This window comes from Tetrao urogallus, assembly GCF_951394365.1.
Source record: "Tetrao urogallus genome assembly, chromosome: 15".
In the NCBI taxonomy this organism is placed as follows: Eukaryota; Metazoa; Chordata; class Aves; order Galliformes; family Phasianidae; genus Tetrao; species Tetrao urogallus.
Genome location: NC_136828.1, coordinates 6,047,409 through 6,070,753, shown reverse-complemented (window position 1 = coordinate 6,070,753; position 23,345 = coordinate 6,047,409). Strand labels below are relative to the sequence as shown.

The window sequence follows — 23,345 nt, the reverse complement described above, 5'->3', positions numbered from 1 at the left end:
GCGTTACTGTCCATTCTGGACCCTGTGCTAAATTCCACTACAGCCATGGCTGCCCCTGTGCAAATGAAGACATGGCTGCTTTGAAGCTGGAAGTTTGATAGATCATTTTGTGGTATGCAGAATTGCAGTTTCTGGGGAGAGAGCCATGAAATACAGGAGAAACTGTAGGTAAGACTTTCAGAAACAGCTGAAATCCAGAAATTGCGGCACAATTCTCCCCCAAATCAGTACAGTCAAATATTAATGATGCTTTCTTCAATTTCCTACCTCACTGCCACTACTGCAAGCATGGAAACCAAGCATGCTCTATTAACTTTATGGGCTTTTGAAATCTTATGGAGGAACCTGCCTGAATGGATATTGCGTGAGTTTCGGTTGCAGCTGCTGCTCGAAGACCTAAACCCAGTGTCCACCGTGACTGTCAGCCTCCGACAGACTAAACACCCGCCGTCGTCCTTTCCTGCCAGACCTTACTAGAGGAAAACACAGCGATATATCATACCAAGGCTGTAACAGTGAAACAAGAAAGGAAACTGGAATGAAGACAAAGGATAAATGTTAGAGCAGCAACAAGATTAAAAGTGACGAGGACGCATCCGTAACTGCTGGTATCTCCAACACAACTTGAGACCTCAACGAGTCTTTTTAAGTTTGGGAAACACTTCTGCAGCTAGAAGTAGTCATTCTTTAGAAATAATGAGTGAAGTTACTGTTTCCTTACCTATCTGGAAACATACATAATGCAGTTTGGACTACCTGAGGTCTGACAGCATTACACGGAGGCAATACCTGTAGGCTTTTTCATCACAAACTACATACGTGCTACAAAACCTTGAGAAAAGCTATCTATTACAAATTCTAGTAATATAGCATTATTTGGATTCCCACTGGCAATAAATTACATGAGGTGCCCTACAGCACAGATGATAATACTTCAGCCCACTCAGTGCTACTGTTCTAAGAAGTGACACTGAAGTATTATACTTGGATTAAAACAAAGGCAAATACAGCACTTTAAAAGATAGCAGCAGTTAAGATGATGGTGCTTGGTGCATAGAAAGCTTCTGAGTAAGAAACTTTCTAGAAACAAAAAACTAGTTACTTGCCTAATTAGAAAATTACTAGCATTGGAGAACAGATCATACCACGTTTACATTACTGATCATAAAAGAAATAGACAGGGATGGTTTCAGTAAGACAGCAGGCATTGCTCTCACAGGCTCTCCATCCTTGATCAAGCATCCTCTACTTGGAATACGTAAGTTTTATTTTACAGATGGTATCCAACATTCTCTGCAACAGGGGACATGATTTTCATACTTATTTTAGACCATTTACCATTAATATCTGCCAGAAGCATGAAATAAGACTTCAGTGGCATAGAAGATCATTGCCTCCTGGAGTCCTCAATAACCACTGCTCCAATGTAAACATTTTCTTAAGTGTTGAAGCCAAATGAATTTTAAAGCTTTAAGCAACTCAAAAAGTGATAAAATACAACACTCATGGCATTACATACCTATAACTCTAGAAGACTGCTAACTTACAGTAACAGCTTCTTTATCTTAATCCTTGGCTTGTATAAAAATAAGCACTTCAGAGAAGTTCACGGTTCCAGCAAATGCAGCCAAGAAGAGACTGTATTCTAAGTTCAGAAATTTAATGATAAAAATCTGCCTAGCAAGAGCATTTTTACTGTAGGCAGAGCAGCACTTCAGATAGACATGCTCATTTTAAAAAGACTGTAAATATGAAGAAAAACACCTAACAGAGCATTTGCAGAATCTGCTGTACTTTTTCTATCTTGCCATGGGCTACTCTTTCTTTAAGGGATGGACTCTGCTTTTTCAGTTTTAAGGAACAGGGCTAAGCTTAATGCCCAGATACTGTAAATGCAGGAGCTGCTGGACTTTAAGAAAAAAAAATCTATGCCACGGAGTACTGTGACAATGGTTGGTAAACTCAGGAATTATACAAGCTTCTTTTGCATCCGATAAAGTAGTTAATGCAACCGTTGTTCTCTTCCATTAAGTGAAATGTACTCAATCAAATGATTCTGCGTAAGTTCAGTTAATCTTCCTTCTCACAGTATGATACTGTTTGATGCATGATGGAGCAAGGAAAACATTTTTTTACAAAACAAAAGACCCATGATTTTCTGTGATACATTTTCAAAGGCTTTTTTTTTTTAATTGCTTACCTGTTAATACATAATCTTGTAACATTTGTATTTGTCAACTAACAAATGCACAACTTGTCTTTATTTTGTTCTCATCTATCAATATTCTATGTAAAATTCAGTGTATTATGCTCGATATCTTAATATCTGTGTAGATTACAAGTACCAAATTTTGAACACCTTAAATCTGTCACTAAACGATCTTGGGATGGCATGATCTCAAATTTACAGCAGAAACAGCTGATGTTGTTCTTAAGATTGTTGAGGTGATTTTCTTGAAATGCACATATTCATCTCTTTTTTTTGGTTAGTTGACCTTCTTGTCTGAAGCTCCTGAGCAACCTTGTGTGTTCTCCATGGTCAACAACCCAATCAGCTGGTACAAAAAACTTGAGAGCAGAGAAAGAACACGTGTTTGTGTGCATTTTGAATGGAATGGGAAACGAGAAGGACTCTAATGTGACAGACTGCAGCAGCATTCAAGTGCTACCTTGGAGCATAAAGCAGATCTTAGCAACTTCTTGCTGCTAATTAGCTACTTGCTACTTCCTGTTTGAAGGCCTGAAGCAAAAAGTCCCTTAAGTCCCATGCAGAATTGATATGTGAGCCTCAGCACCAACTGTTCATCAACCCATTGCTCTGAATTAACTGCCTGTGTACATACAGTAACTGTCTTCTTTGTTACTGCCCTCTGAGTTAGCAGAACAAAATCCATGCGCTTTGTTCAGAGTTCATCCCTGCAGCACATCATTGCAAGTTGATGACTTGGTGCTGAAGCAGCTGAAGCAAATTCTCACATTTATTTTCACAGACCTTACTGAGGGTTACAATCCCAAAATAGTGATGTGACACAGAACAGTATCATTACAACTAGGCTTCCTAAAGCACCTATCAGAATCCCTAGATCCTATGGAGAAAAAAAAAAAGCAAAAAATAACAACAAAAAAACCCCCACAACACAAAGCATCCTACACCAAAACCAACACCACCATCCAACACCCAAACACTGTTCTCCTGTATGATGTGGCATTCTGAACATGCTACAATGAAGCCACAATGTAGAGGTCATACTAAGTGCTGGCAGCTGAACTGGTGAAGTGCAGATAGAAATCAGGCTTTTCCAAACTTTGATTAGTAATACTATTTAGTTCAGAACAGCATCCTGTTCTCACACTTTTCAAAATGCAGCACAAATAACTTTGATACACAAACAACAGCATATTATGTAGATTTTCCTTTTGGAACTATAATATATTCTATTCTCCAATGAGGTACTCTCTTTCTAGATGAGGAATTACATCCTCCAAATCTATTCAGCTTTTCATAGAAGTCTTGAAAGCACTTGAAAGACCTCTGTCTGACCTCCATGGGATAGACTTACTTGATCCTTTTCTGAACTAACATGTTGCTTACTGCAACAGCAAGAATTTAGATTTTAATTTTCATTTCTTTTACAGTTATCTCCTAGTCACTAAAAATCATAGATGCCTTTTCAATTCTGGATCACAAAAAATTCAAATACAGTAAAGGAAATAATAGCTGAAACTTCTCACACAGCTAGGGAGAATCGCGTAGTGAAACATGTTCTGTCTGTAATGCTAATCCATATTGAGACTTTTGTCAAATCAGTGTTTCACTGTGTGATCTTTGCTTACTTATCCTAGGCCTTCAAAGACCAGATAACAGCAAGTAACTGTTAGCCATGAAAATAAAATAAGATCCTTCCAATGTTTTAGAAAAACAACTCCAATTTTATTCTGGAGTTGCACATATTGTAGGAATATTGCAACTGTGTGTTAGTTTATTGAAGTAAGAAGTGTTTTTTAATATAGTGTCTGGATGCTAGAATGCTTTATAATCTATTCATAAACTTGATAAGCAGTTTTTGCTTACCCTTCTCCAGTGGCACTTCTTGCAAGGATAGTCACTTTGGATGTATAATTTACACTGATCTCCTGACAGCGTTCAGTAAGCAAAGTTATTTCGTGACGTATAAAACACTAAATGCCTAATACAGATTGTATCACTTCCTACTAGACTGCAAAAAAGTTCACTTTTATCTTCACATGACTTAAATGAAAGCAAAAAGGTGTGTCTTAATTGAGGGAACCATAACAACCATTTCAGAGTGATGAACGTCAAAAGAGACTGTCAAGAAGGGGCTGTTAGAAAATGCCTTGCGAATCCAAGTCACTTCTGCTTTGTTGCTTTTTTTTTTTTCTTAATATCCTGAAAGAACTAGAGTAGGGTCAACTCTAAAGTAAAAGCATTTCAATATGCACCCTTCAGAATTTACTTCTTGCTTAGCCTTTAGCTGGAGGTTCTCTACCTCACATTCATTTTGTTTCCAAAACAAACATCATTGCTGGATTTCTGGTAAACACTACACACAAAAAGGAGAAGAATTAAGTCATTGTAAGGCAACAAGAGATCCCAGTATAAACTATCTCACTGAACTTACTGACCAACTCAAACACGTGCCAGCTACATTCGTGCAAGTTATATTATCAGTCAATTTAAATGGCTGCTTCAGCTCCAATGAAATAGCCTCCTCAGATGTGGTGTTCAGCCAAGAGTGTTATTTAGTTATTTGAAAGTGTTTCATACTTGGCCTCTCGTTAAAAATTAACAGAAGAATCAGATAAATATACAAAAGCCCAGTTGGAAAAAAAAAAAAAAAAAGCTTCATGTGGACATAGACTTACCCACTAGGGCAAACAAATGTCACTCTGAATTTATGCAGAACCAAAGTTCTGTTTAAACGACGACACAAAAACCAAAACATTTCAAATTGTACATGCTAGGAGACAAATCAGACAAACAGGATATCATTTAACCAGTATTTAAGATTGTCACTGAAAGATGCCAAGTATGTAACTCCTTATCCAATAGAAAAATCTGAATACATCATTAAAATTTGCACCACAATCTACTTTAACTAGTTTAGGTAAATGATCAAGTGATCTGATACCATAAAGCCATACCCTGTGTTTAACTCAATAACATCAGAAGTCCATTTGACAGAAACATCTACAGTTCTCCACAACTCTTGGTGCCTAAGCTGAAAATAGTGATTTAATACCTGAGGGACTCTGTGCAACAGAAGGAGCGGAAGCTGAGCTTGCAGCCACTGAATCACAGCGCCCTGTACTCCCACTGCCACTGGACGGCGATGGTGACGAGAGTGGTGATGGATGGTGCTGATTTATACACTGGGCTACAGCAAAGCCTGCAAGAAAGGACAAGAAAGTTTACCCATAAGTAATTAGCTTGTCAAAGTTCACCTACAGGAACAAATCAAGAAACACTAACAGAGAATACTGCATCAGAGTGATGTTAATTCCATCAGGTGACTCAGAGGATGTACTCTCTCTCATCCTCATCTCAGGTGCCTGAAAATCTGAATGCATCTTACTCAGAACATTGATGCTACATATGAGTGCAGATCAGTGAACAAGGATATAGAGGTTAGATGATGCAAAATATTGTAAAACAGAGCTTGTACAAACAGTCTAAATGTGTCAGTTTGGGGTATATACAATGGCTGTACTCCTTAACATAATGAAAATGATCAGTTAAAAGTGAACAAAAACAGCCCATGCAACCTTTCTTACTGCAATAAGAAGAAATTCACAAAAGATGTGAAGGTCAAGGTCTCAGAAATCCAACATGAGAGCCAAGACGAGAAGAATACATGGAATCTATACTGCACACTCACTGCACAATACTATACTGAACCAAAAGTAAACAAGTTATTCAATGCATGCTGTGTAAAAGAATTTGCACAGAACTATGCAATGAACCAAAAGATGACAGAAATTTACACTTTCAGTTATCAGAGAACATTCTATGACAGTCAGACATATTCTACTAGAAAATGCCCCCAAAGACGTCTCCTGTAAATCCTATAGCACTGCAAACATCTGCTGAACACTTGGTAGCAGTAAGGAACTATAAGATCTTCCTTTTAAAGGTGAGAAGTATTATATCATAACTTCATAGAAAACAAGCTATATTAAAAACTGTTGACATTAACAAATTATAATCCTTATTTTTAATAGCTGTGACTCCAGATACATCAACAACGCTTATCGGACTTCGGCACTCACAATTAAGGAAGATCTAAAGACAAATGATGCTTCTTGCATAAAAATTCAATTTGATCCCTTGCAAGAAACCAGCTCTCAGCATCCCACCCAATTACAGCCCTCTGTGGAGCACACTGCAACATCTCCCTCCATAAATGAACACTCATGCTTTCTGTCTGGAAATGAACTGATCAGAGTAATCAGAGGGCAATGAAAACAGCATTCTCCCCTCATTCTCAGGTATTAAACACTTCCTTTTTTCTCTTATAGTGAAAATTCACAGAAAATTCTATTTTAAAGGTTCCTAATGCAAAAAGATCTACGTTGTATGCCTACACATCACATTATGACGCCCATTATAATCTTGCCACCAAACAGCAGCTAAAGACAAAGCTATAAAGATATAGCAGATACAGCAGAATGATCTTCTTAGGCTCTCATATTACTTTATTTTAAAAAAAGAATACATTTAAGTGTCTTCTTAAAACTGTAACTCAGATTCCCATCAAGTCATGTATGGTGCTTTCCAACATTCATGCTGTACAATCTAACAATTTCTGTCCTGCTCTGCTAAGTGGGTAACAGCCAGTTTTCAGGAATGTTTGTAATTCTAAAAACAACAGCTAAAGAAATCCCCACAATACTGTTAGTTTCTGAGAAATCCAGAGCAGGAAGCGATCTGCAGAGTACGGGCTGCAGTGTTCAACTGTGAAGAAAACAGGAAAACTTCATGCAAGAAGTCTTTGCATCAAGGCTACAAAGCAGAACATGGAATTTAATACAGATCATCACCTAATCTTGCTTCTCTGCAGAATATGAGCCGTCAGATCAGCATAAATAACACACAGTTGTTAACAAACATTGAGAACCTGCAGCGCTTTCACAGCAGGCTACAGAAATTTGTCCTTCAAGGCATGTTACAATCAATAGTCATTTTCTAGTTCTTATTTTTTTCAAAAGGAACCTGCCTAGGATTCAGCATTCCTTCTGCAGCATTCTGTATTTGTGAAAACAAACAAAATACATTTTAAATCATTATCAGTAGTCACTGTAGCTTCATAAATTAGGAGAGTGTGTGCCACCAGACTTGCATAGCCTGATAATCTTATTTGCCTTTAAGGTGCTCCTACAGTAACAGGCCAAAAGAAGTCTCTAATTTATTCCAAAGGCTTCTCCACCCAGACCGCAGCTCCCCCAACTACCTAGAAATTGCTTAGAGCACCCAGATAGATGATATTAGTCAAAGAACAGTAACTGATCTAATTACTGATTTGATAGTTGCCAGTTTGGGTAGAAATTGCAGAATGTAATTTTAATGTTCTTCACTATTTTTAGTGTGTCTTCGAAAATTGATGTCCAAAACCTCTACCCCATAGCACAACCTGCTTCCATTGGGAGAGCCTCAAAGACAACCAGAGGCAACATACAGCTACAGACAGTAACACGAAGAGAGCTGACTGGAATCCACCACTGCTTGAACTGTGCTTTGGCTATTCCACAGAGAAACAAAATATCAGCCTTACAGACAAATTATTCATATTTTCAGGCAAGTTTTATAAGACACTGATCAAGATTTTCCACTTTGTTTCAGTACAAGAGGTTCTTTAGGAATGATTTCCTCATCTGTCACTAACTGTTCCAACAGAAACAGTCCTGAGAACAACAGTTCCTTCCCCACTGTAACACAGCGATAACTATTTCCTATGCAAAAGCCAAATTGCATCTCAGGCACAGGTAACAACACTGGCTGGAGGCCCCAAAGCCTCAGCAAGCAGGGTTTTTTTTTTTTTTTTTTTTTTTTTTTTGTTTTGTTTTGTTTTTTTTTTTTTGTTTGTTTTTTGTTTTTTTTTGTTTTTTTTTTTTCTTCTTCTTGGCTACCAAATAGAACAAGCAGAGATGGGCTCACAGCTGGTTCACAAGACTTGAGACACCCATCCTCCCCCAGACAGGCCGGACGAATGACACAGAACTCAGCTTCATGGCACCCTTCTGTAGGGTAAAGCATAACTTGGACACAAATATCAGCAAAAAGCTTTCTTTCCCATTTCATTTCCTGCGGAATTAAAATCATTTATATTGTATGGAAGAACAGTAGTGCATTAGCAATGTGTCTGGTCAACGTGGTTTACTTGTGACAATTTCAAATTATCACTACATTTTAGGTATTCAAAGTTTATACCTGTGGAAGGCTTTGTTTATGCTGAGCTGAAATCTGTCAAAGACAAGAGAGTCTTTGGAAGAGTTCAGACACTCTACAATACCATCTTTTAAGAACACACTGTATTTGAGGAGAGAAGCTTGCAGCTGGGGACTGCAAGCAAAGAAAAACCCAAAAAGTTAATCCCACTTGTTTCCAAAGCACGGAACTTCAAAGTTACTTTACTTCCTTAAGACATCATGTTCAGTTACATATGACAGATGTTTCTGTTTGCCATTTGAAGTTATTGCATTTTCCAGTGCTTATTAAAACCACCTTGAAGCTTATGTTCCTATTTACAACACAATGAGCTTGTTTCTGCAGGGACAGAATTAAGTAAGTGTGCTCTGGCTTATAGCAGACTTTGAAGAAAGAGCATTCAGTTCTTGTATCAACCTCTTGCAACAATTTATCAGAAAAATACTGCTTTACAAAATGACAGAAGGTCGAGGATTGATAAAAAGATTTGCTTTCACAGTGAGAATACTCCAGTTCTGACAAACTTCAAGCACTTCATGCACTTGGTTGATCTCTATATGTTAAAGACTCAAGGTTTGCAACAGCCTCCAAACTGTGATCAGATGTCTAAACAAGTCTGGATATCTACCATGAGAGAAAAACCAGTGAGTTGCCCTTTACTGTGTCTCTCAATTAGCATTTTTTCCCCTTCAATCTGATTTTTCAGCTGAATTTTTAAGTTACGAGTTTTCATGGCTTTGCTATTACAGTAGTAAATTATTTCATCTCAAATGGCACCTGTATCATAAAAATCTAGACGAACCAAGATGTTTATTATCTGCTTAGAATACCATGAAATTACCTCCTAGAATTTTAATACACTCTTAGAGCACAGTTCATGAATTGCCTGTCCTGCACAGTTCCAGTGATGACAAATACCACTGTACTGCTCACACTTTCCACATTTCATATTTTCCTTAGAAGATCATAGTCTTGTTGTGGTTCCTTAAGCAACATTCTGCTGTAACAACAACGTGCCCATAGGGATCCCTCGATGTTCTCACTGAGACTTTCCTTAGGCTGAGTCCTCCTAGAAGACAGAAGCTTTTACTCATTGCTTCAGACTTTGATAACAGCTCTTCAGCAGCACATCTTGCCTTCAGTATGAGTTGCATCCACAACTGTTAGTTGCTTCCAATGCTTTCCTCACTCTCCCATGGAAAGTATGAATGGCAAATTTTCCCTTTCATTGGCAGTTTGCTGAATTATTTACTGTTGCCATCACACGAATGCCATGAATTACCTAACAACGTACTACTACTTGCTGTCTTTGCTGTGTAGCAAGCACTGAAAATGCAAATGCACCAAGTAATACTTTATTCTTCTTTGAAATGGGCAATCTGCCATGGCACTGGATGGATGATTCACTCTTTATAGAGAATCGTCTGTACGGGGAATTTGCCGACGCCTTGCAGCAGACAATCAATCTCCATGTTAAATCCCATTTAAATATAAAAAAAAAGATTACAAGAAGCATATGAAAGCTATAAAGTACAGATATGAGAAGTTCGGAAAATGCTTTTAACAGCAACACATACTGTCAGTCTGCAATACAAGGAAAAAAGCCAAAATAGATGAAGAAAGGAAGGCACACAGACAAAAGCTGATAAACCATAGTTGTGCCAATAACTGAGCTTCACGTGTGGTCCTACCTCTTACCCTGTACTGCCCATGCTTACAGTCAGGACCCAGACTCAAAACCCCCTGCAGAAACACAGTGCTATCTGAACGGCTGTAGTACTTGCATCATAATTTTAGATGGGTGAATGACACTTCACCAAGCTTTTGTCCCACTTTAACTTACTACTCATCATATCCAAGATAAACACTACTTGTAAGAATTACATAACAGCTGTGCCAGGAGGCACCTGCTTTAGTTAAGATAGTTAAGATAATTTGGTAAGGATCTCTTCATTCCATTAATATACATAATTTTCTTTATTTTCAGAAACCAAATTGATCGATGCTCTACAATCTTTTAGCTAAGTTATACTGAGGTTACACACAGTAACACCAGATGGTCTGCCAAAAGCTAACCAAAAACTAAAGTACTCAAGTACAGTTTCACTCAGACAATTCTCTAAAGCAACAAGCAGTCAATAAACACAAAGGAGAATTTTGAAGACTGAACTGCTCAAAATATTTAAAAGCAATCTCTTCCCTCCTTGATTATTCCTCTACTCCAAAGCAATAGGCTTCATACAAGCACTACCATGTTTAAGACAACTTTTCTATCAACTGCCCTAGCATGTTTGCATGAGAATGTTTCCTGAATGGAAATATTTAAGCACTCACCCTGTCTGAAAATCCAACAATTTTCTAAATCTACAGCTAACGTGGAAAGAACAATAAATCCGTACTTAGGACAGCCCTTCATAAAACAACATCCAGATGGGATTTTTTGCACTTCCATTAAAAACAAAAACTTTTAAAGCTGTGGGTCAAGATGCAACAGCAGACAGTTCTGGGAAGCTAAATAACAAGCTCATGAAGGCTCCATGTATTCCTCTGATGGTAAACAAAACAGATATTAATTTCAAATTGCAGTAAATACATGCAGCAAAACAGTAAACAAAACTGTATCCTACAGCATTAGATCCAGAACTTCCCTAAGCTCTATTCAGACAATATCTTGCGTAAGCTTCCATACACGCCTCTGTTTGAGTATTTGACTACTTGAAATAAATGGCTGTTTTTTTCCAGAGACATTGTCTTCATACACTACCATAGGCTGACCAGAACTCAGAATGGATTAACATCCAAAAAACTCAGCTGCCTCAATGCCTGGCCCTAGTTCTTGCAGTGGCCCATACCACTGTCTGTTCTGCTTGCCACAAGATTACCAAGCTTCTTTCTGAAAGACCATACTGAGACTCAGCGGTTTTTCAAAGTGCCTTTTATGGGAAACAACTGAACAATCCAGCAGACACAGGTACAGCTAAATAGTACGCTTTCTTCAGCAGTCTATCCATCTTCGGAATTTTCCATCTCTTTTCTCTCCTGTCCTCATATAACACTCCTAGTTGAATCTGCTCAACCACCTATGGTTCAGTTGTTTTGGTAAATGGATCACCATGAAGACTACAGCAAGAAAAGACCTTTCTTTGAAGACAGCACTGAAATTCAACCCACAACCACTTGTGCTAAAGGAACCGGTGGGTCGGTGGACAACAGTTGAATGAGTGGCTGCTGTGGAAGGCAGCTGAGCAGAAAACTGCAATTTAAATCTAATCTCCTGCTGAAGATGGGGAATCCCAAAACAACACATTTAGCACGCCCTTGGGCATGCACTGCATGAATATTCATTTTTCATTACTGCAAGCACAATGAAGTCTTGAAGTTTTTAATTTTAGTCCTACACCTATGTCATTGCAAAATAGTTCAGCATGTTTTATCACTTTGAAGGTGAGAGAAAGATGCTAAACCCAGAGCAGCCTAATTCTGGGGATCAGCTTAAGACAAGTACAGCAAGATACTTTTTCTGCATTTTCAGAGAAAATTTTCCCCGATTTCACTCGCAGATGACTGAACTCAATCCTTGCAAAGGCCATTCTCAAGCTCCACATGACTACCTACAAATTGGCAGGATTTTCTGACCTCCATACAACTATTTAGAGTTCTTTGTTAAGAGCCTAAAAACCCAGTGAACTTTTAACACTAAATCAAACTATATAACAAACTACACAATCAATATATCCAGGAGAGGCTGCAAAGAGATCCTTGTTTGTTGCAATTGTTTTTAGTAATGCAGAAAATTATTTTAAGCAAGTACACTAATGTCCATGTTGGTGATTTTTGAAGGAAAAAAAAAAACACACGTGCTTGTGAAAGCAGCTAATTCTGCTTGGTTTTCAAAAGAAAAATTCTTCTTGCCAAGTTTTGTGAATGTCAAATGCACGGTTAACTTTCTATTTTCCAAGTTACATAATTCACTTCCTAAAAGCTGTAATTGGGAGGGCAGACCAGAAACAAAGTAATAGTTTCTGGAAGGTACAATGTAACAGCTTCCTGCATAAGGTTAAACGGAACAAGCAAGGCGATGCTTCACCAAGTGCAGAAGAACAAAACTAACAATCTGAGAAACATTTAACAGTTGCACAAACAGAAGTTATTATACCTAAATGCATTGATCCCAAGGCATTCATCACGGCTTTAGATGCAGAGTTTGTGCTAGCAAAAATGTTGCATAATGCTAGGGAACAGAATGGGGAAAAAAAGCAACAATGCAACAACTGCCTGCAGTTATTTCTGAAAATCTGTTCAGACTGGATAGATTTTCCAACAATATCATTATCCTTGTCACCCTGTTCCTGTTCAATCATTTCCCATAAAAAGCACTGTGAAAAACTACTGAGTTTTACTGTGGTCTTTCAGGAAGAAGCTTAATAATAAATTTGTGGCAACAAAAATGAGAAGCAAAACAAGTTAGTTCAACAGATTTTGGTATTTTAGTATTATTTTGGGAATGTTGCTTTGTTTCTTCAAATCATTTTAGGGGAGTTTTGCTGATAACTTCCATATAACAGGCAGATTTGCAGCACCCCTTACTCAGAAGTCTTCCTTACCTATAACATCATGCTCAATGGGAAAAATGAAAAATAAACCATAAGTTTGGGCTTTATAATAGTTAATGTTCATGACTTCTTTAACCCTCAAGGTAAGTGGACACTGCCATTTCAGAGAACATAAGTTTAATTACACTTTTCAGTACAAAATATATATATATGCCACATAAAAGGACATACCTTGTCCTTATTTGTATGCTTATTAAAATAACTAAAATCAGTAATAAAAATGTGAACATAACATATACAAAATCTATTTTTAAAGCTATCATCAAAGAGTAGTTTCTGCAACCACAAAAGCACAGTAGTTTTCTACCTTGTGTTCTTTATCATCCTTCTAAAAACCAGCTTCCCTCACATGAAATACCCAGCAGGATATCATGTTAGACTTCCCTACAAATCAGCACTTTGAACTCTCCGCACTGAACTGCAGGGAACTTCCAGGCTTCAGTTTGCTTTACGTGAATATAAGCAGGAGAGTAATTCCACCTCAGCTGGCACACAGCACTACAATGAGGCTTCCTAAAAATTCCATAGTGGGTGATCACATATTTATTCAGGTGAATGTTTTATGCAGTTTAAACATGAAAAGCCCACAATTACCTGACACAGTACATCTTAAATAAAGTTGTGCACCAGTCAGTGAGCAAGGGGAGAGGGGTGAATAACCGAAGGGTGAAGCATATGCTCAAACAGTTCTGCCAACACCCTGTGAAGGCATTTAGGACATTCTGACCAAGGCTGCCTAAATTTGTCAAACTTTTTTTGTTTTTCCAAGCTACATTTTTTTCTTGCAACTCTTTGCACTAAAGTATTAAGTTCCACAAAGAGCATTTCATGAGAGTGGCAAAAAAACCCTCCTTCCTTTGTTTATTATATGGAAGGAAAGCACTGGTGTCTAATATGAGTACCTCAGTACAGGACAACAGAAAGAAAATACAGTAAAACCAAACACTCACAAAAAAAAAAGATGAAATACACCAAGACACAACAAAATACTGAGTGTGGCAATGGCAAAACATTCACACCACGCAGTACAACTGCAGATAAAGGTGTATAAGTGTGCTAGAGTAAGGTTATTTAGTTGGGAGAGGAAGGTAAGTCTTTCATTCAAGTCTTTCATTCATCATTCAAAATACTGTAAATGAGCACAACTGAACAAGAACAAATATTCTAACCAGGAAAGTCATTCAGGAAAAACCTGCAGAGAAAACACAAACAGAATTAATCATAACTCCAGGAAACAGAATGGTGCTCAAAAGCTTCTGGAGGTGCCTTTGTCACTCCTTCACAGCTCTCAAGTTATGACAAAGATTAGTTACAAACATAATTGCTTCCTTTCCAATAGTCATGTTTTCAATTCAACAGAACACACTGTTTATGACTAAGGTATTACTGAGAAGAGGCCCCATCCCATTTCAGGGCCAGCAGTTCTCTTTAGTATTTTTATAAAAGATCTAGATGCAGGACTTGAGTGCATCTCAAACAAGCCTGTGGACACTACTAATTCGGTATGGGCCATTAACTCCCTCATTGTCTCTTCCTGACAAATTGGACAGCTGGAAAACCACCAACCTCATGAAGCTTAACGAGACCAAGTGTCAATTCTAAACCCAATATGGAAAAATCCTGGCTACACGTACAGACTGGGGGACGAGAAGTTGGAGGAGCAGCCCCACAGAAAGCTATTTGGGAGTTCTGGTAAGTTGGAACTGAGTCAGCAGTGTGCCCTGGCAGCCAGAAGGTGCAGCCATACCCTGGGGCACCCCAGGCCCTGCACTGCCAGCTGGGCAAGGGAAGGGCTTGTTCTGCTCTGCTCTGTGCTGGTACTGCCTCACCTTGAGCACTGGGTGCAGGTTTGGTTGCCATAACATGCAGAGGGCACTCATCACAGCTACACATACACTGCTCTACAAGAAGGCTGATTCTGAAGCAGTACTGCTGGCACCTTTCCCACCACACATTTTGCATGGAAGCATCATGTCCAATAAGGAAATACATTCCTGTCACACAACATCCCTATGTCTTGAAAAATCTGAACAACAACTGGAAAACTTTCATGATTTCTCTCCTCCATGCTCAGGATTCAGGTAAGCTGAGCTCTGAGTAAGTCGTAAGGCAACAGAACACCTTTCCTCCTTTCTAGGAGGAAATACCTACACCATACCTCCTTTCTAGGTAGAGCACTTTTTTTTTTTTTTTTTTTTTTAATCTGTGAATCATGCTTCAACAGAAATGCTGTAGCTAGTTTAGACTTTTTTTTTCCCAGCTCTAATGCAGATGAAGCAGTGCAGATGAAGTATGCCAGTTGCTTCCACAAACCAGTGAGAAAATAACTTATAGACAGCCTTATGCACAACTGAGAGAAGTGTTGCATAAGTACAGAGTACAGAGAACATGATGATTTAAACTATTTGCAAAGGATGACAATGCAATCAGATGCTTCCAGTGTATTAAAAGAAAGTGCCATGGACATGTAACTTTTTCCATCAGCCTCATCCTGGAATTGTATGTTCAGAAATACAACACAAAACTTTTCATTGTTTATACAAACTACAGTTTAGCCTCTGCAGATCAATTCAGTTATTAGAAAAAGTAACTTTAGTGTCTTCCTGAATTCTCAATATCTAAATGAAGTTGAATACCTTGGAAATTTGTCAGTTATCTGCTTTGTTTATATTCACTAACTGCTCTATCAGCTATTGTTAATGGTCTGGATCCGATACATGTACTTTAAAACCTCAAAGTTCAAGGTTTCAAACAGCTGAATGAAACAGGAAGAACCACTGAATATACATGCAATAGATCTGTATTTATTAATTACTTTTATTCAAGTCACAATTTGGATACTTACCTGGAACTAAAAGTTGATTACAAGTGTTACAGACAATCTTCCTCCATCTACACGCCCCCTGTAACACCTAAACCCAACTCTACAGATCTCAATATTTATGTGCCTTTGGATATCAACTTTTGTGGAAGTGCCTTTCATAATTCCTGTGGAATCATCTTTTTTCTTTCAAAATACGGACAGTGTCTTTATATTTTTGGTAAATATTTAATACCACAGCTGCAGAAAATATTGTATTTATCAACCATTACTATAGAATCTTGCTTTAAGGACTCAGGAAACTGTCAGCTAAGGGAGATTCTCTGTCAGAGAATTCAAAGGTTGGATAACACTTATCCTTTCAACAGTAAAACACATCCATCCTTGCACTCTGAACTCAAGAATTCAACTATAGCTAAATTGCTACTTCAGAAGTAAGACACAGTCAAGACTAAAACCAAAATTTTTAATACTGGACTTCAAAAAATTACATGAATTCTAAGAGAAAAAATGAAAGCATATGATAAGGCTATACCACATAGCCATGAGTCACAAACTCACATTTGCATCTGTAAGACAGAACATAAGTATCAGAATAAGCAGCCCAACTTACCACACCTATCACAGGTAACCACTATTTAATGGGTAGCTGTCGGAGCATTTCTCTATGTTCACATTGCTAGTACTAAGAATTTTTAAAAAATAAGTAGTGATACTGTAAAAAGAAAGAAACTACACCCAATCTCATTCAAAAGTAATTTGTCAAGCCTTTATGAAACATGAAAACAAGCTGTTTGCATTTTTTTTTTTATATATACAGTTTTCAGTAAGTATGAAACTTCAAAAGGAATCTAGTTAGAATTTTCAAAGTGCATTTCTTCTTTTGCCTACTTGAAACATAGCAAAAATGGCTTGATAATTAACACTAATGTTACCTGGAACTTTGTCAACAGATGCAAAAACAGAACGTTGCACTGTAGGATCACTGCTACCACGTCGTGCATGATCATAAAATCTAAATGGAAGGTGCTGGGATGCAGCTGCAGAGCTGTGTCCAAAACCCATAACTTCATTTGAAGGCTGAACAGGAAGATCCAGGAGAGCTATGATTAATGACAATTGATAACTGTTGTTACTTATAAATATAGAGAGGGATGAGTAGATGAAAATAAAATGATATTTGCTTCCTCAGAATCTTAAGACTACATCACACTGTTCAACATAGCTTGCTTGCATTTATTTCTTAATTGCAGTTGCAAATGCACTGAAAAAGGAGAAAAAAGATTTCTGACAATGTTTTTTTCATAGCTTTCATACCACACTTACACTAAGGAAGCCTCAGAATACAACAGAGTAGAAACAAGGATTACAGTAAGCTCTCAGTATGGCTTCTGTAATGCAAGGAGTTATTTAATAATAACTGAAGGTTTTTTCCTGTACAGATGAAACCATCCATAGTTACAAGTGAGCACTGCAGAAAGCCATTTAAAGAGTCAATCTGCTTTAAACTGACCAAAAATAACCCTGCATGGCATTTCGACTTAGAATTTTAGATACCAAAATGGACTTGTATTAATTTCAAAACTTGCCTTAAGATCTTTATAATGCAAGATGTAAGGTTTTGGTGTACTGGTTTCATAAAATCAGAGCATAAAACTCTTTTTAGTTAGTTTGCTAACTAAGCCATAAAACACTGAAATAATTTTAAGCCATCTATAATCAGAATAATTATCTGGTCAGCTCATTATCCTTAACAGCAGCAGTGTTTTTGTTTTCCCAACACCAATTCATTATAGATCTCGGAAAATTCAAGTAACTCTGGTAGCTGCTATCCTTTTTCATTTTCCCACCTATTTCCCATTCTGTATTTTGGAGTTTCTGTTTCCACATCATTTCAGTCAGCTGATTTAAGCTTCAGTTTATGCTTCACTCATTTAATACTCATGCAATACTTTAATCACTCTTTGATGTTTATTCAAATTATCTCTTTATCTCTTCTCAATCATTTCCTCCAATCACCAACATCTAACTGCTGACATTCTATTTAACATTTTGAAATGCTTATCATCAAAGCATGCACCACATCCAAGCATTTAGTGTATCATTAACGCCATCACACACAATTCCTTCTTTTTCATCTTTTCTTTCATTAGATATCAAAACACATTTTACTCCAATAAAATCTACTGCTTGGAAGCTAGATGCTGGTTTACAATTTTCGGCGCTCACATTAGAGCTTTCTATCCTTATATCACAGTCATTTTCTATGACACAAGTCTTGCTCTTCAAAGTCACTTCGAAATAACTGCTTACCTGCTATTCTCTGCATTTTCATACGCCGCGCTTGGATACGGCCTTTTGCAAGACGCTGCTTTGCAATAATGCAGCGAATGTGATCAGAAAAAACAAACGTGGCTTGCAGGATAGGGAAGGGCTTAGAATGAGGACTCGAGGCAGGTTTATGAATTATAATGTTCAGAGCTCTACTATCATCTTCTACTCCTGTCACCTGCATATCCTAAAAAGAAAGAGAGGGCAATTAGCTAATTCAAAAAATTAGCATTTTATAACAGTTCCAGGGTTAAGAAGAAGGGCTATGCAGGTTGGCAGCCCTGGATTCAGTTCTGAAGAAGTTTGTGCTCCTAGATATCAAGTCGGTTTAAAATGCAATTAAATTACCTGGACATTAGAGAATTTGCAGGAAATACAAGCATTAATATTGACTAAAATAAGGGACATAAGTAACAAACATTTAAAGTTTCTGAAATCAATTGAAGAAGCACAACTAACTCTGAGGTTGCAATCTGCCACCACCCCTACTCACTTATGAGGGTCAGAATTCTGGAAGGGTTCATTTGTTGTATCATTCAGGGAAAGCACCTGGCACTCAATCTTGTTCTCTATGTTTTTAGTGTTCAAACTGACATACCCCACATTATATTGGAGAAGTTATCATATTTTTAAGCGTGTCTCCAGTTATCTACAGAAACAACTTTAGAAAAACAGTTTAAAGGCAGGAACTGAAAATGACTGCTAACAAAAGGAACAGATAAGCAGGGTACACCATTTAAATATATAATTGGTATTTAGCTGTGTAAGCTGAGATTTTCAGCTGAGAAAATGGAGAATTATCCAGATTAAAACTTCTTACCTGTAAAAGGCCTGCAAACTTAACTACTCCCCAGCCAAGTCTGGCAACATCTGGCTCAACCAAACTCATCTGGTAAATATCCACAGCCAGGAATCTTTGAACTTGACCTCCATCCTTTGTTATGACTGTACAAGCAATCAGATCACTGTTATCTGAAAGAAAGCAAAAAGTTATACAGCTACTGAACTGCAGGATTCTTGGTTTTGTTTCATGTAACACAACGTTAACACAAAAATCACTGGATGGTTGAGATTGGAAGGACCTCTGGAGGTCATCTGGACTAACCCTGCTGCTCAAGCAGAGCCACCCAGAGCAGGCTGCATGGGACCACATCCGGATGGTCCTCAGTCTTGACGTTGTAATACATATAAGTGTTTGGAGCTGCTTATAAGTTATATATTACGATGCACTTTTTTTTTTTTTTTAAAATCATCTTCATCCCCTTTCCCTATAAAAGGTCATTTTACTTCAGAAGTGAATTGCACCACTGCTGATTTCATTCACTAAATGGAAATCTCAAGTCTTGTTGAGAAACCACAGAGTCCAGTGCTGCTGAATGCAGCCACACCTACACTTTCTTCTAAACTTCGGCCCCAGCCCAATGCAATTTACACTTCTAGAAGACTGAAATCTGGCTCCTCTGACTGCTTGAAGACTTCCAGCTTCAAGATTTTATGGACTGTCATTGCAAATTGTACCTTTTTGCTGTTATTTATTAAATCAGGCTACATCTTCTCCCACCCACATTATTCGGTATGAATGTATAACCAAAACTTCTTTTAGCCATCACACTAAAATCCCCTTCAAACTACAGATCTCAAAAAACAAAGTACCTCCCTTCCCTGATCCTTTCCAAACCTCATGGTATGTGTTCCAGTTCCAACCTATCATTCTTCAGTGACCAAATCACATTCTTTTCACATTCTTTACACCAGATGCAGTCTTACAAGAGCCCCATAAACATAGGCTGACACTTCCTAGCTGACCTTTGCTAATCTGGATAAGCTTTTTCTTCATTTCATCAAATTTATACTTTCATTCATATTATCCATTACACTTCAGATTTTTTTTTTTCCCCTCTTCTCTCTCACCTCTAACTACGACAATTTACAGAAAGTAAAAGATTCTATATCTTTTATACAGCCTGCCCATACCTGGATGGGCTCAGCAGCCAAGGTGCTGTATTTTAACTATTCCCTGCAGTAATATATACACTTGCACACATACACACTATTAGAATAGAGACCACTGACCACTTGACTCAAAAGCAATGAGTTCCACATCTTGCTTTTATGGCAGCCACAGGCTTCCATCCCACCCTTACCACTTCTTTAGAGCTGCCAAGGCAGTGCTACATAGAGCGGTTTGGACTTGGTCACTCAGCCTTTCCTAAAATGAGGGCTTAATGCTACAGGCATCAATTTACTGTTCAGATGTACAAGACCACTTTTCTTCTATTCCACATACACTGTTCTTAAGAATAGTATGTGTATTTTAGTGTCAGATACACTGAAGTCATTTTGATAAATGGTATTATTTGCAGCAAGATAAGCAGCTTTCAGAAAGGCTGTCTTCTTTTTCAGATTATTTATATCTAGTGAGCTTCCTGACACGTAGAATTCAGCATTTCTTATGGCAGTATCTCCACACTTGCTCTTGCACTTGAAAGCTAGTTATTGTACCAATCATCTGAATGAAACATACATTAAATGGATCAAAAGCACTCACATTTTTTGATCCAAAGATGTATTTGTATGTCAACACATTTTACATATACATATCAAGGAAGCAATAGTAGAAATAGAGCTCTCACATGCTCCTTCAGAAATTACTTTGTAATACCTGTGTTATTCCACTCTTTCATTTATGACTAGAAAGCTTGGAGTTACCATCAACATTCCTAAATTATAGGAAAATGGGATAATGGAAAGTCATTTACGTTGACCCAGCCTACGAATTTAAACAAAAGCAAAAAAACCACATTTCACTGTTTTGAAACATAAAATATCAGAGAATGAAAAAGAAAAAGCCAAGTAGGGTGTAATACAGCCAGTACTTAAGTTCTCTGAAGCAGACTTGCAGTGATTGTGGATCCCAGAGTTTTTCCACAACAAAATGACAAACATGACCTCAGAATGTACACAACCAGATAGGAACCCTGCTTTATTCTCATTCATTACTGTGAAACTGTGTTAGTTTGAGTACACACAATTTCAAAGCAGGCTGAAAGAAACTTGAAAGACAACCACAGCAACCCATTAAAATTAAATACTTTTTTTCTAGCTAAACGCTTAACAATTCCATGCAATTAGAAGAGTACTTGGGGAAAATTTTAATTCATACACAAATGGTAAAAGAGAACGGAGCCAAGAAAACAAAGGGAGTCAGGTTGATAACACGTAAAAGCCAAGGGAACTTGGTGACCTAGAACCCCCCGGTGCTCTGTCACTAACCAGAAATGCAGACTGTTTTCAGAGGAAGAGCAAATACCTTTCTTTAGAAAATAGAATTTCACACGAAAAAAGGATTGGGGTGGGGAAGTTTCAGACGGACTGCAGGTGACAGACACATCCTTTCAGAAGCCAAATGCATTTGCTGTAAATGCTATGGACGTGCCTTATTCTTTGGAATTGAAGAGTTAGCATGACAAAACCAAAACTGGTAACAGATTATTTAAGCTTTAATGAGCAAGGAATTTAATGTAAGGTTTTGCTTTGAAACTAAGGCCAGTTGCATAGAAGAGCTTAGAAGATTCTGTACTTTTATTAAGCTATAATAACAACACAAAGCAAGCCCTTCTAAAAGTTATTTTGTTATATTTTTGCAAAGAAAGTCTAATGAATAATTCTTTGTCAAATGAAGAATGCATTGAGCTTTTAGGAGCACCCTCGTGACGCTGAAGTTATTGTACTGACCTACTGCACACCCAGCTCTTATGGGCTACATCAGCTGATACCTGCACTGTCATTTGGCTACAGTTTTCCCAAAACAGGAACTTACATGGTAACTAACAGGAAACGCACAGTTTGGAACAGTGTGTAGTACAAAGATGTGCTTACTATACGGTTTATCTTATACAGTGTTTGAGTTCTTATATCTAGTACCCTCTCTGAAACTGTTTTATCAACAAGCACAAAGGGTTATCAGTGTTAAGAAGCCCTTAAGCCCATTAAGGCTTTCAGCATTTACAAATGTTTCAGAACAGGACTCTGGAATACTCTGAACCCAAGCCTTCTCAGTTTGAGACCTTTTATCGCCTCTTTCATTTTTTAATCCAACGAGTCCATCAATTTGTTTATTACTATCAATGGATAGTAATTCCAGCCACATTTTCAAGAACTGAAGTAACGTGAAGTGGAATTTAGGGTTGCTGAATGTTGTGGCAGAAATGAGCTTATCGACACATGAGCCATAACACCACACAGAACAGTAAAGTTGTCAAATATATGGTTTTCTCCAGTATTAATACTGCTTTAGTGCAACAGTAAAGAGACTAAAGAACACAGGTGAAAAGATATGGAAATAGTGCCTAAGCTGCCTGACTACAGAAATGCAATAGCTACTAAGATAAAGAAATCAAAAGATTGATTTTTCAGAGCAACTTCTCATTTCAGATCTGAAAAGAAAATAAAGGCAAAGCATTACTGTCAAAGCTTATTAAATATCAGAAAAGAACATTCATAATTCATTAGGCAACTAATGAACTATGAGAACCTTTTGGTTTTACACTAGTCAAAACACACCTCATTTACACTCCTATTTCCACTTTAAGGCTGCTGAAGGACCATATGCTACAGTTATAAAAAATGACTGAAACAGGAAGTGAGATTAAATACAATTCCAGTGATCTGATCTGAGAACATAGCACCATTTCTGAGATTATGAACAGAAATGCTGCAAAATGAGGCTTACAACCAGCCTGGATGCTACACCTCCAAGATTCTGGATTTACAAACACAGCTCTCTGGGTTTCATCCAAGGAAATTACAAGTTTTTGGGAAACTGCCTTGGAAGGAAAGTTCAAAGACTTCAGCTGCTTGCAGCAAAGAAAACGTTCATGCAGTATTTTCACTTAGTGTACACAACCAACCATTTTCCTGGCAAGATGTTACCCAGAGTTTTCAAGAGCATAACAGCTACTTTTAAGAGATGGTCTAAATAAATCTGGCTTCCTTCATAGCATAAAATAAAGTGATTTCATGATTCACTCAGCACAACTCCACAAATCTTCTACAGTGACTGGACGAATCCTACAGAAGATATTTAGCATGCTGGATGTATTTAGCTGGCAGTCCAACAAGAGCTTGAGCTCCAGCA

The 23,345-nt window shown here is 37.7% G+C and overlaps 1 protein-coding gene across 1 annotated transcript in view; it reads right to left on the bottom strand.

Annotated features, from left to right (window-relative positions):
- The window catches only part of CLEC16A (C-type lectin domain containing 16A), a gene marked incomplete at both ends in the record, with an annotated part of 56,566 nt that overhangs the window by 4,435 nt on the left and 28,786 nt on the right, over window positions 1–23,345 (bottom strand). The window contains 5 exons of the mRNA XM_079543155.1: window positions 350–469; window positions 5,262–5,408; window positions 16,813–16,980; window positions 18,191–18,395; window positions 19,029–19,180. Coding sequence (XP_079399281.1) covers window positions 350–469; window positions 5,262–5,408; window positions 16,813–16,980; window positions 18,191–18,395; window positions 19,029–19,180 — 792 coding nt within the window. The remainder of the gene's footprint in view (window positions 1–349; window positions 470–5,261; window positions 5,409–16,812; window positions 16,981–18,190; window positions 18,396–19,028; window positions 19,181–23,345) is intronic.